The following is a 14,669-nucleotide window of genomic DNA, read 5'->3' as shown; positions in this document are numbered from 1 at the left end:
GAGGGGAATAATGGGAAAATGGCGGGGGGGGGAATGGGAGGATACAAGGGATGGGATAAACATTGAGATGTAACAAGAATAAATTAATAAAAAAAATCAAAAAAAATATTAACGTTTCCTTTCTCTCAGGTTAAAAAAAAATCGCTACACCTGATCTCAAGCTTCACTATACAGCAACAGTAATTAAAACAGCATGGTGCTTGCATAGCAATAGGTTGGTTGACCAATGGCTTTGAATTGAACACCAGAAATAAATACACACACACACACACACACACACACACACACACACACACACACACAGACACTTGATTTTTGACAAAGAATCCAAATCTATTCAATGGAAAAAGGATAGCATCTTCAACAAATGGTGCTGGTCTAACTGGATGTCTACATGTAAAAAAAAATGCAAGTAGATCCATATTCATCACCATGCAGACAACTCAAGTCCAAGTGTACTAAGACATCAACATGAAACCAGAGACATTAAATCTGATAGAAGATAAAGTGGGGAAGAACCTGGAACACATCGGCGCGGGAGACAACTTCCTGAACATAACACCAATAGCCAAGGCCTTAATGTCAACAATTAATAAATGGGACCTCATGACGCTGAGAAGCTTCTGTAAGGCAAGATACACTGTCAAGAGAACAAAGCGACAGCCTACAGACTGGGAAAAGTTCTTCACCAACCCTACATCTGACAAAGGCCTAATATCCAAAATATATAAAGAACTCAAGAAATTAAACACCACCAAACCAAATAACCCAATTGAGAAATGGGGCTTGGAACTAAACAGAGAATTCTCAACAGAGGAGTATCAAATGGCTGAGAAACACTTAAAGAAATGCTCAACCTCCTTAGTCATCAGGGAAATGCAAATCAAAACAACTCTGAGATTCCATCTTACACCCATCAGAATGGCTAAGATCAAAAACTCAAGCGACACCACATGCTGGCGAGGATGTGGGGAGAGAGGAACACTCCTTCATTGCTGGTGGGAATGCAAACTAGTACAGCCACTTTGGAAATCTATCTGGTGCTATCTCAGAAAAATGGGAATAGGGCTTCCTCAAGACCCAGCTATTCCACTCCTTGGAATATACCCAGAAGATGCTCCAGCACACAACAAGAAAATTTGCTCAACCATGTTCATAGCAGCCTTATTCATAATAGCCAGAACATGGAAACAGCCTAAGTGTCCCTCAGTAGAAGAGTGGATAAAGAAACTGTGCTACATATACACTATGGAATACTACTCAGCTATTAAAAGCAAGGAATTCCCAAAATTTGTGGACAAAGGGATTGAACTAGAAATGATCATAATGAGTGAGTTAACCCAGAAGCAGAAAGAATCAAATGGTATATACTCACTTATAATTTGACACTAACCCAGCAGTGATGTCCCTTGAAAGTCTTCATTTAGCCGAAATTGGAATAGATACTTGGATTTCCTACTGGGTCACTAGATGAGAGACATAAGGAAGAATGGGTAAATAGAAGGATCCAGAGGGCTCTTGAAACCTACAAGAAGGCCATTAAGGCTGGCAGATCTGGACCCAGTCAGGTCAGCTCAAACTACAGTACCAACCAAGGGCAATGCATGCAGTAAACCTGAAAGCCCTATCCAGATCTATCCAATGGACAGCACATTCTCCACAATTGTGTGGAGAGCAGGGACTGACATGAACTCTGGTGCCCCCTATTTGACCACTTCCCTTGGTGGGGAGATGTGGTTACACTCAGATGAAGAGTAAGCAGGCTACCAGGATGAGACCTGATAGGCTGTGATCTCATAGTGTGGGACATGGTCCCTTTCCGTCACAGACCGAGGGGAGGGGAATAGGATGAAAGAGGGAGGGAGGTGGGAACAGGAAGATACACATGAGGGATTAAAAATAAAGTTGTAACCTGAATAAATTAAATAAAAATTTTAAAAAGAAACCGTAAAAAAAATGAAGGATGTGCTTCAAAATAATAGAGGTGATTATAGAAAATCCATACCAACAGCAATCTAATGGAGAGAAACTTAAAGCAATTTCACTAAAATTAGGAATAAGAAATGGTTGTTCACATTCTACCCATTTATTTACTATATTCCTTGAAGTCTTCTCTGGCCCAATAAGACACAGGAAACAGATCAAACACATAAAAATAAGTAAGAAAGATGTCAAAGTATCTTTTTCTGCAGATGATATAAGTGTATACATAAATGACCCTAAAATTCCACTGAGAAGCTCCTACAACCAATAAACACTTACAGCTATGTATGAGAAACCCACATTTTACAAAAAAATAGAGAAAATTTTATCAATCCTATCAAAATCAGGAATGAGACACTATCTCTACTCCTTTTCTGTGTCATACTGAAAGAGCTAACCAGAGCAATAAGACAAGAGAAGGAAATTAAAGAGATATAAGTTAAAAAAAAAAGAAGTTAAATAGTTATATTTATACATAAGAGAACAATTCTACCAAAAAATGCCTAGAAACAACAGACTAATTCAGTAAAGTGGTAGACTATCAAATCAAGTTTGGAAAATCGGTAATCTATACACCACCAACAAACACATTGAGAAAATGATCATGAAACTCTCCCAGTTACAATAGCATCAAAGACAATAAAATACATTGAAATAAATCTAATCAAGGAGGTAAAGATCTCTACAATAAATCTTCAGATCTTAACAAAGAGATTAAGAAAAACATTAGGGCAGTGGCTGGGATTAGCAGTTCTAGGAGGACACCCCAGACACGCAACAGAGACCACCAAGATCACAGGGTTGCTGCTCTTGTCCGGCTTTCAGCATTCCCCTAGAGGTGTGGAAATGTTAACAACACAAGTATTTTGCCTGGGGCTTTGGTCAAGCAAATGTTGAGAAGCCACCTAAAGAGGATCCCTAAGGAGACATTTCTCAACAATTTCACAGTCAACTGATGTAACAATGGTACTAATATTAGGACGCAACTAAGCAGAGAGGATCTTGGGGTACATGATTCCCCAGCAACTACGCTTAAAGTGTTTGAAATGGACCACAAATCTCTGCGAGGTCATGAGAATTTTCCCTTCTCTTCAGGATCCTCCCATGCTGAAAACATACTCCAGTTACTTAATGAGTTCCGCGACAGCTGCCTCTTCACAGATATTATCATCCGTGTGGAAGGAAAAGAGTTCCTGTACCACCGAGCTGTTCTCTCAGGCTGTTGCAACTACTTCATGTTTTGTAACGACCACAGGGAGAGCCAAGAAACGCTGGTCGAGATCAAAGGCATTTTAGCTGAAGCTATGGAATGTATTTTGCAGTATCTATATACCCTGAAGGTGAAGATCACAACAAAGAACGTCCAGTCTCTCTTCGAGTCCTCCAGCCTATTTCAGATTAGAGCTCTCTGTGACGCTTGTGCTGCCTTCTTAGAGGAGCAGCTCGATCCCTGCAATTGCTTAGGAATCCAGCGTTTTGCTGACACCCACGCGCTCGAGAATCTCCTTAGAAAATGTAAGGCCATGGCCTTACAGACTTTCGAGGATGTGTCCCAGCACGAGAAGTTTCTTGAACTTGACAAAGATGAACTTACTGATTACATGCGCAGTGACGACCTTGTGATTCAGAAAGAAGAGGTGGTTTTCGAGGCTGCCATGCACTGGGTCTACCAAGCTGTCCATCTTCGAAGACCACTGTTACACGACGTCCTGACCCACATCAGGCTCCCCCTCTCGCATCCCAGCTTCTTTCTTCAGACAGTTGAGGTGGACGAGTTGATCCAGAATTCCCCGGAAGGTTACCAGCTCCTACAGGAAACAAGAAGGTATCACATATACGGCAATGAGATGAGGTCCCCAAGGCCACGCAGGTCTACTGGCTACTCAGAGGTGATAGTTGCCGTTGGAAGAGGTGAACAAGTCAGAGGATTTAATAATCCATTCACTGTGTGCTATGATCCAGTAACAGAGAAATGGACGTCCCTGGCGAAGCTTCCACTATTTACCAAATCAGAGTATGCCGTCTGTGCACTAAAGAACGATATTCTTATTTCAGGTGGAAGAATCTACAGCCAAGATGTCTGGGTTTATCACTCAAAGTTAAATATCTGGATCAGAGTTGCCTCTCTAAATAAGGGAAGGTGGCGTCACAAGATGGCGGTCCTTCTTGGAAAAGTGTATGCTGTTGGAGGCTATGATGGGCAAAACAGACTTAGAAGTGTCGAGTGTTATGATTCCTTTTCAAATCGCTGGAGAGAAGTTGCTTCACTTAAGGAAGCAATGAGATCCCCTGCAGTGACCAGCTGTGTAAGGAAGCTGTTTGTGATTGGTGGAGGACCTAAGGATACTACTTCTTCTGATAAGGTTCAGTGTTATGATCCAGAAACCAATTCATGGCTGCTTCGTGCACCTATCCCAGTGGCCAAGAGGTTCATAATGGCTGTGTCTTTTAAACAACCTGATCTACGTTGCTGGAGGACTGACCTCAGCAGTCTATTGTTATGATCCAGTTAAAGACTACTGGATGCATGTTCAAAACACATTAGGCAGACAGGAAAACTGTGGTATGTCAGTGTGTAATGATAAAATCTATATCCTGGGTGGAAGAGGAGAAAACGGAGAAGCCACAGACACTGTTCTCTGTTACGATCCTGAGACAAGTATCATCACAAGAGTTGCTGCAATGCCCAGACCATTGTCCTATCATGGCTGTGCAAGTATTCATAGATACAATGAGAAAATGCTGTAAGCACACAAGAAGGCTCACCAATCCAAGAGGAAAGTTTTAAAAACTAATAAGTGAGAATGAATCTCTTTCATGCCATATATGAAAAGAAATAAAGAAGTAATCCTGATTGTTTTCTGCTTAAAAAGCAAAATTTGGAGCTGTAATAAATCATTCTTATAATTGGAGGTGGGAGAGGGGGTTAAAATAATGGTGGTTACAGACAGGCCAGTACATACCTTTAATGCTAGTACCCAGAAGGTAAAGGCAGGTGGACTTTCTGAGTTTAAATCCACCCTGCTCTACATAACAAGTTCTAGGCAAACAAGGACTACACAGTAAGACCTTGTCTCTTAAAAAGAATGATTTGGCTTGTGAATATACTTTTGCATCTTTTATAAACCTATGCAGAGTAGGAAATAATATCTAGTTTTAAACTCCTGGGATTTGTGCACTGTCTTTTAGGAATGTTTGTTTGTTTGTTTCTCTCTCTTATTTTTTGTCAATTATGTAGAGAAAATTGTATGATTGAGTCTTCATTTAGGTTGAACTGCCTGATGTCAAGAATGTTTAGAATTGACCATTTGGAGGAAGAAATGAGGTTTTTCCCTCAGGTAATTTATTTTTTATTTTTGTAATATCTTTTATTAACTTATTCATATTACATCTCAATTGTTATCCCATCCCTTATATTCTCCCTCCATCACACTTTCCCCTTACCCCCTCCCCTCTGATTGTGACTGAGGGGGACCTCCTCCCACTGTATATGCTTATAGAGTATCTTGTCTCTTCTTGGTATCCTGCTATCCTTCCTCTGAGTGCCACCAGGTCTCCTCATCAAGGAGACGTGTTCAAATATGGGGCACCAGAATTCTTGTGAAAGTTAGTCCCCACTCTCCACAGGAGAATGTCCTGTCCATTGGCTATATCTGTGTAGGGGTTCAAAGTTCACTGCATGTATTGTCCTTGGCTGGTGCCATACTTTGAGCAGGACCCCTGGGCCCAGATCCGCCCATCATAATTTTCTTCTTATAGGTTTCTAGGACTCTCTGGATCCTTCTATTTCCTCATTCTCCCATGCTTCTCTCACCTAGAGTCCCAATAGGATGTCCTCTCCTCTGTCTCACTTTCCTGGTAAGTGAAGACTTTCATGGGACATATCCCTTGGGCTAGTGGTCCAGATATAAGTGAGTATATACCATTTGACTCTTTCTTCTTCTGGGTTAACTCACTCATTATGATCATTTGTAGTTCAATCAATTTGACCACAAATTTTGGGAATTCCTTGTTTTTAATAGCTGAGTAGTATTCCATAGTGTATATGTACCACAGTTTCTTTATCCATTCTTCTACTGAGGGAAACTTAGGTTGTTTCCATGTTCTGGCTATTATGAATTAGGCTGCTGTGAACATGGTTGAGCAAATGTTCTTGTTGTGTGCTGGAGCATCTTCTGAGTATATTCCAAGGAGTGGAATAGCTGGGTCTTGAGGAAGCCCTATTCCCAATTTTCTGAGATAGTGCCAGATAGGTTTCCAAAGTGACTGTACTAGTTTGCATTCCCACCAGCAATGAAGGAGTGTTCCTCTCTCTCCACAACCTCGCCAGCATGTGGTGTCACTTGAGTTTTTGATCTTAGCCATTCTGATGGGTGTAAGATGGAATCTCAGAGTTGTTTCATTTGCATTTCCCTGATGACTAAGGAGGTTGAACATTTCTCTAAGTGTTTCTCAGCCATTTGATATTCCTCTGTTGAGAAGTCTCTGTTTAGTTCTGAGCCCCATTTCTCAATTGGCCTATTTGGTTTGGTGGTGTTTAATTTCTTGAGTTCTTTATATGTTTTGGATATTAGACCTTTGTCAGATATAGGGTTGGTGAAGATCTTTTCCCAGTCTGTAGGCTGTCGCTTTGTTCTCTTGACAGTGTCTTCTGCCTTACAGAAGCTTCTCAGCCTCTTGAGGCCCCATTTATTAATTGTTGACCTTAAGGCCTGGGCTGTTGGTGTTCTGTTCATGAAGTTATCTCTTGTGCCAATGTGTTCCAGGCTCTTCCCCAATTTTTTCTAACCAGTTTAGTGTCTCTGGTTTTATGTTGAGGTCTTTGATCCACTTGGACTTGAGTTTTATGCATGGTCACAAATATGGGTCCCACTGCATTGTTCTACCTGTAGACATCCAGTTAGACCAGCACCATTTGTTGAAGATGCTATCCTTTTTCCATATGTGTTTGGATTCATATCTGGGTTTTCAATTGGATTCCACTGATCCACCAGCCTATTGCTGTGCCAGTACCATGCTGTTTTAATTACTATTGCTTTATAGTACAGCTTGGATCATGTATGGAGATTCCTCCTGAGGATCTTTTATTGTACAAGATTGTTTTAGCTATTCTGGGTTTTTTGTTTTTCCATATGAAGTTGAGAACTTAGTGTTTAATGTCTTTAAAAAAATTACATAGGTATTTTGATAGGGACTGCATTTAGTCTCTAAATTGCTTTTGATAAGCTGGCCAATTTTACTATGTTAATTCTCCCGATCCATGAGCAAGGAAGATCATCATCTTCTCAGGTCATCTCCAATCTCTTTCTTTAGAGTTTTGAAATTTTTTTCAAACAAGTCCTTCACTTGCTTGGTTGGAGTGACTCCTAGATATTTTATATTGCTTGTGGCTAATCTGAAGAGTGTGTTTTTCCTAATTTCTTCCTCTGCAAGCTTGTCATTTGTGTATAGGAAGGCTACAGACTTTTTTGAGTTAATTTTGTATCCAGCCAATTTGCTGAAGGTGTTTATCAGCTTTAGGAGTTCTCTGGTGGAATTTTGAGGGTCACTTATGTACACTATCATATCATCTGCAAATAGGGATAATTTGACTTCCTCCTTTCCCATTTGGATCCCCTTGATCTCTTTGCGTTGTCTTATAGCTCTCACTAGAACTTCCAGTACTATATTGAAGAGATATGGAGAGAGTGGGCAGCTTTGCCTTGTTCCCGATTTTAGAGGAATTTCCTTGAGTATCTCTCCATTTAATTTGATTTTGGCTTAGGCTTGCTGTATATAGTCTTTATTTTGTTGAGATATGTGCCTTGTATCCCCGATCTCTCCAAGACTTTAAACATGAATGGGTGTTGGATTTTATCAAATGCTTTCTCTGCATCTAAGGAAATGATCATGAGGTTTTCCTCTTTCAGTTTGTTTATATGGTAGATTACATTGATGGATTTCCGTATATTAAGCCATCACTGCCTGCCAGGAATGAAGTCTACCTGGTCATGGTAAATGATATCTTTGATATGATCTTGTATTCATTTTGCAAGTATTTTATTGAGTATTTTTGCATCAATGTTCATAAAAGAAATTGGTCTGAAATTCTCTTTCTTTGCTGTGTCTTTATGAGGTTTAGGTATCAATGTGACTATGACCACCTAGAATGAATTTGGTAATCTTCTATCCATTTCTTTCTTTTGGAGTAGCTTGAAGAGTATTGGTATTAGCACACCCTTGAAGGTCTGGTAGAATTCTACACTGAAACCATCTGGCCCTGGGCTTTTTTTGGTTGGGACACTATAAATGATTGCTTCTATTTCTAAAGGGGAAATGGGACTATTTTGCTTGTTTACCTGTTCTTCATTCAATTTTGGCAAGTGGAATAGATCAAGAAAACCATCCATTTCCCTTAGATTTTCAAGTTTTGTGGCATATATGCCTTCAAAGTAGGATCTTATGACTCTTCAGTGTCTGTTGTTATGTCTCCCTTTTCATTTCTGATTTTGTTGGTTTGGATACTGTCTCTCTGCCTTGTGGCTTGGCTAACGATTTGTCTATCTTGTTGATTTTCTCAAAGAACAAGCTCTTGGTTTTGCTGATTCTTTGGACTGTTCTCTTTGCTTTTAATTTATTAATTTCAGCCCTGAATTTGATTATTTCCAGTCGTCTACTCCTTTTGGGTGTTTCTGCTTCTTTTTTTTTTTCCTAGGGCTTCCAGCTGTGTCTTTAAGTTGCTTATGTGGGATGTTTCCAATTTTATTTTAAAGGCACTTAGTGCTATGAATTTTTCTCTTAGCACTGCTTTCAGTGTATTCCACAACTTTGGGTATGTTGTTCCTTCACTTTCATTGAATTTCATGGAGTCTTCAATTTCTTTCTTTATTTCTTCCCTGACCCAGGTGTCATTAAGTAGAGAGTTGTTTACTTTCCATGTATGTGTAGGCTTTTTGTTATTTCTGTTGTTGTTGATGTGCAGACTAAGACCGTGGTGATCTGACAAGATACAAGGTATTATTTCAATCCTCTTGTATCTATTGAGGCTTGCTTTGTGACCTACGATGTGATCAATTTTGGAGAAGGTTCCATGGGGTACAGAGAAGGTATATTCATTTTTGTTTGGGTGAAAGGTTCTGTAGATATCTGTTAGATCCATTTGATTCATGGCATTGATTAATGATGATATTTCTCAGCTTAGTTTCTGTTTCAATGACTTATCCTTCAGTGAGAATGAGCTGTTAAAGTCTCCCACTATTATTGTGTGGGGATCAATATGTGGTTTAAGCTTTGTAAAATAGATCTTTTACAAATGTGGTTGCCCTTGTATTGGGAGCATAGATGTTCAGAATTGTGATGTCATCTTGGTTAACTTTACCTTTGATGAGTATGAAGTGTCCTTCCTCATCCCTTTTGATTAATTTTGGTTGAAAGTCAATTTTGTTAGATATTCAAATGGCTACACCTGCTTGCCTCTTGTGACCATTAGCTTGGAATATTTTTCCACCCTTTTATCCTGAGGTAATGTCTATCTTTCTGGGTGAGATGTGTTTCCTGAATGCAGAAGTGTTGGATTTTGTTTATGCCTCCATTCAGCTAGTCTGTGTCTTTTTATTGGAGAATTGAGACCATTGACGTTGAGAGATATTAATGACCAATGACTGTTATGTCCCTTAATTTTTTATGTTGGTTACAGTAAAGAGTTTGTGGGGTTGTGTTTTGTGGTGGTGTAGTTATTTATTTCCTGTGTAGTTTTGGTTGTGGCTTGTCCCTTTGGGGTCGAGTTTTCCTTCTAGTACCTTCTGTAAAGCTGGATTTGTGGATAGATACTGTTTGAATTTATTTTTGTCATGGAATATTTTGTTTTCTCCATCAATGGTTATTGATAGTTTTGCTGATAAAGTAGTCTGGCCTGGCATCTGTGGTCTCTTAGGGTTTGCAGAATCTCTGTACAGGCCCTTCTGGCTTTTATGGTCTCTGCTGAGAAGTTGGGTGTAATTCTGATAGGTTTGCCATTAAATGTTATTTGGCCCTTTTCCCTTGAAGCTTTTAATATTTTTTCTTTGTTTTGTACATTTTGTGTAAAAATATGGAATGCTTCATGAATTTGCGAGTCATCCTTGTACGGTGGGTAGCTATGCTAATTTTCTCTGTATCGTTCCAATTTTAGTATATGGGCTGCTAAAGTGAGCACAAGAAATGAGTTTTAAACATCTCTGCCACTGACTTATTCATAGTAGTTAATTTTATTTTGAAGGCTTTTGGCTCTCTGTTTTTTCTTAATTGTAAAGATGTAATTACAATTCAGCTACCATAAAATACCAAATTTTATAATTTTATAGACTGTTCTCTGATATTAAATACTTTTGTGAGCTTATGTAGGGGATTTAAATTATACATTAGTCTCTAAGGAAAAAAATTAAAATAACTATTGAAGAAAAAACGTGATTCACTTTGGTTCTCAGGGTATTTAACAAATCATCTGTGTGTCTACTAAAGAAGTTCTGCCTTTAAAACTAACAGAGGAGTTGAAATTTCTTTTATAGAGCCAGAGACACCTGTATTCAGGATCTGTAACCCAAGAATGGTATTATACACATATATCCAGTATCTGGCAGGTGCATCAAAAGAAACCAAATTGGGGCTGAAGAGATGGCTCAGTGTTTAAGAACACTCACGTTCTTGCAGAGAATTGCGTTTGGCTTACACCCCTATCAGGTGGCTCACAAAGGCCTATAATTTTAGTCTCAGGGAATCCAGTACCGTCTGGCACCTTACATGCATGTGGTGCACATGAATTCACACAGGCAAACATACATAAAAGAAACAAATCTTAAGAAAACAAAAATATGCTTTGTAATAATACTGCTGTAAGGAAAACAAGAATATGTTTACTACATACCCATGCCAGCAGGGTTGATTTTACGAGGATAATGCTTTGTTGAGTACCTCCTGGCTGTCTTGTAAGCAGATACCAGACTAGGAATGTCTACTGCTACCTTAATAGCCTACAGCAGAGGCCACTATTCTTAGAGGGGCCATTTGTAAGTTAGCTCTGAGCCACTCTGGCCAGTAGCAGTCAAGTCTTCTGAGAGAAATCTTTTATTTAGATGCTGATATGCAAAATATATAAAGAATTCAAGAAATTTAACACCATCAAACCAAATAACCCTATTAGAACATGGGGTACAAAGCTAAACAGAATTCTCAACAGAGGAATATTGAATGGCTGAGAAACACTAATATTCAACATCCCTAGTCATCAGGGAAATGCAATTCAAAATGGATCTGAGATTCCGTCTTACACCTATCAGAATAGCTAAGATCAAAAACTCAAGTGACAGCACATGCTGGTGAGCATGCAGAGAAAGTGGAACACGCCTCCATTGCTGGTAGGAGTACAAACTTGTACAACATTGTCAATTTTCTACTTAAGTGTTTTCTTCTAGGTTTTTCACCTGCATTTTGTATAGCTTACCAGTTTTCAAAAGTAATGTGAAAGTTTTTTTCTTAGAAATAAAATGGGATACAACAGGAGTTAGTATGATAATTATTGTAACATCTATAGACAATTTACAATGCTGTAGGCTGTAGCAGTAGCTTGCTGTTTTTAACTTCCCAGTCACCATTGTCTCTCTCACTATAATATACTCTTTGTCAATCACGGTAGTGTCATCAGATTTCTGCTCAAATTAAGGCAATCATCAAAAGCCTAACATTGCAAACTTTTTCTTCCTTATCTTAAGATAACCCAAACATTTCTTAAGACTCATGCATAATTGGAACCTACATTCTGGGGAAAATGCTAAAAAAATACACTTAGGAAATTATTTTCAAGTCATAAATTTTAAATGATCTGTTAATTGTACAAGCAATTCAGAAAAACTTTATCTGTGAATGGAGAGACAGTTATTTATAACTGAAGGGATGGATACCATAATTTTGGAGTAAATATCTGCATTATATTTTGTTATATAATGGAAACTGTTTAGTTCAGAAATTCTTAACAGTAAAGTGTGAACAAAGGTGTTTTGTAAATGGTTAGATTTCTACAAATTATCATTGTTATTCCCATGTATATTTGTAAGATCATGACCATTCATAAATATGCCATATAAAAGACTTGCTCAAAAAAAAAGAAAGAAAGAAAAGAAAAGCATTAGAAACTGGTTAAAACACTCTATGTTCATCGATCAGTAATGTTATCATTGTGATAATACTATATAATAGTGCTAATGTTGCAAAATCTTACCAAAAGCAATTTACACACTCAGTGCAGTCCAAATAAAACACACAACATTCATAACAGAATTATAAAAATAATCCTAAAATTTGTGTGGAACCAGAAAATGTCCCAGATAGCCAAAATAGTCCTAAGTAAAAAGAATGATACTGGAGGGATTGTTGTTCCAGACTTCAAAATATACGATGAGCTATAGTTATAAAAACAATGTGGTGGAGGCACAAAAACAGACATGTAGTGAGAACAAAAAAGAAGACCCAACATGAGTCCAACAAATGTTGCAGGAAAAACTAAATGTCCATGAGCAAAATGAGCTTAGCCACTATCTATTATCCTGCACAATAAGTCACTCCAAGTGGATCAATGACGCCAAATTGAAACCTAGAATGCCAAAACTACTAGAATAAGGCAATATTACAGGATTTGATCACAAGAAAGGACTTTCTGAGTAGAATTCCCATTGCACAAGAATTAATGACAACAATTGACAATCACTATCTCATAAAATGAAAATATTTCTATACATCCTGGAAAACAATCAACTGAAGAATAAACCCACAGAGTGTGAAAGAATCTTTGCCAGTTATGCGTTTGACAGAAGATTAACACGCATAGACTATAAAGAACTAAAAATATAAGAGCCAAATAAACAAATGGCCCAACTTAAAAATGGGATATGGATCTAATAAAAGTTTTAATAGAAGAAATTAAAATGATTATGAAATACTTCAAAGAGAGATCACTAACCTTAGGAATTAGGCAAATGGGAGTTAAGATAATTTTGAGGCTCCATCTGACTGTGGTTAGATCAGCTAAGATTAGAAAGAAACTGACAACAAATGCTGGCATGGTTATACAAAAAGAGGAACCCTCTCTAACAACTGGTGGGACTGTAAATTGGTCTAGCTACTCTGCAAATCACTATGGAAATCCTCAAAACAAAAATTAAATATACCATATATCTCAGCTCTTCCAATCCTTGGCATATGTACAAAAGAACTGATATCCTATTCCATAGACACTTCTTCAGCAATGTCCACTACTGCTCTATTCGCAAAAGACAAAAATGGAAAAAACTTAAATGTCCTTCAACACATGAGTACACAATGAAAGTACAGCACACATACACAATGAAATACTACTCATCTATAAATAAAAATAAAATCATGAATCAGGAGTTCATTATAAGTTATTATTGGTCTTATACAGAGAAAAAAAACTAGCTTGAACTCAGGGATATCTCTCTTTTCCTTTATCTTTCTTTCATAGGTAAGGAGATGGGAGATGTAAAGAAAGAAAGGGGGATACAGAAATATAGAGGAATGATAAAACAAAAGGTAGATTATTGAATCTACTCCTCAGCTCAAGGCCTTGTTACTCACAAATAAGGTTATCTTTAATTTATTGGTATAGAATTTTGTATATTGATGCAAAATAAGTGTACTTTTGATACATTGGAAGAGAGTTCAAATCTAAGATTATTCTTCATACACATTATATATTTACATATATATACTCAAATATGAGGTATTTTATCCATACAACTTGGTTATAATACAAAGTTTACTTCCAATACCTTGAAAGTGGTGCTTCTGGCTATTAAGGATAATTAATTAATAATAGAAGGTCATTATTACTTGAACAAATCATGGTCATGTCAAATGCTAGTCTAATTTTATCACAAGAATATATCCTAGATCTAACAGATAGATATGATTCTATAGATATATAAGGTAACATAGTTAAATAAGGTCTTCAAAAGCCTCTGAGACATGCAGAATATGGCATTTAAAATGTTTCTATTATTCTAAAGATTCTTTGACAACAAGACAGTTAACTCCTAGAAACACACAGCCTACCACAAAGAAAATGATGAGCATCAAAGAACCTCCTTATGGAATTGGATTCAAATATGGCAATCAAGCCATGGGGGAAAACATCCTAGTTTCTGCCACAGACAGAATTCTGCCTAAAAATGGGCAAGCTTGGACGCAAGCAGAGTCAACAGCTAATCTGTGCCAAGACAGTATAATCAAGTCCTCAATAGTAGTCCCTGTCTCACAACTATGTCTGTCAGATATATTGGGCTAGAAGGCTGAAGATAATGCTCCAACGTTATAGAGAGTTTTGGGTGACTGTTCAGGCAATAAACTGTCTCTGTCATTTTTTCATTTTGGAAGCTGCTAATATGCACTTCCAGTTGACTCAGGTAATTAAGTTTCATCAAGAGGACATAGTATCTTAATTATTAATGCACCAAAACTTAGGACTCCCAATTTCATAAAGTATTCACTAAAATGTAAAAAGACAAAACATGTCAGAACACAGTAATAATAGGATACATCAATATCTTATTTTCATATACAAAGAGGTTCTCCACATCAAAAAATAACAAAGAAACCTCAGAGCTAAACCATGCAATGAATCAATTGGATCTATCAGGTATCTACAGGTCAGTCCATCA

At 37.7% G+C, this 14,669-nt stretch overlaps 1 protein-coding gene and 1 non-coding gene across 2 annotated transcripts; one reads left to right on the top strand and one right to left on the bottom strand.

Annotated features, from left to right (window-relative positions):
• Positions 1-2,946: 2,946 nt before the first annotated feature.
• Positions 2,947-4,731, top strand: LOC127185302 (kelch-like protein 24). The gene is given in 3 exon segments (XM_051141815.1): positions 2,947-2,965; positions 2,968-4,430; positions 4,432-4,731. Coding segments are annotated over 3 exon segments (1,782 nt in total).
• A 5,314-nt stretch (positions 4,732-10,045) lies between these two features.
• LOC127185976 (U6 spliceosomal RNA) lies at positions 10,046-10,156 on the bottom strand. Its single transcript, XR_007830241.1, has one exon. It is a non-coding gene; the product is annotated as a U6 spliceosomal RNA (small nuclear RNA).
• Positions 10,157-14,669: the final 4,513 nt, after the last annotated feature.

Source organism: Acomys russatus, chromosome X (assembly GCF_903995435.1).
Source record: "Acomys russatus chromosome X, mAcoRus1.1, whole genome shotgun sequence".
Taxonomy (NCBI): Eukaryota; Metazoa; Chordata; class Mammalia; order Rodentia; family Muridae; genus Acomys; species Acomys russatus.
This window is presented reverse-complemented; position numbering and strand designations above follow the sequence as displayed.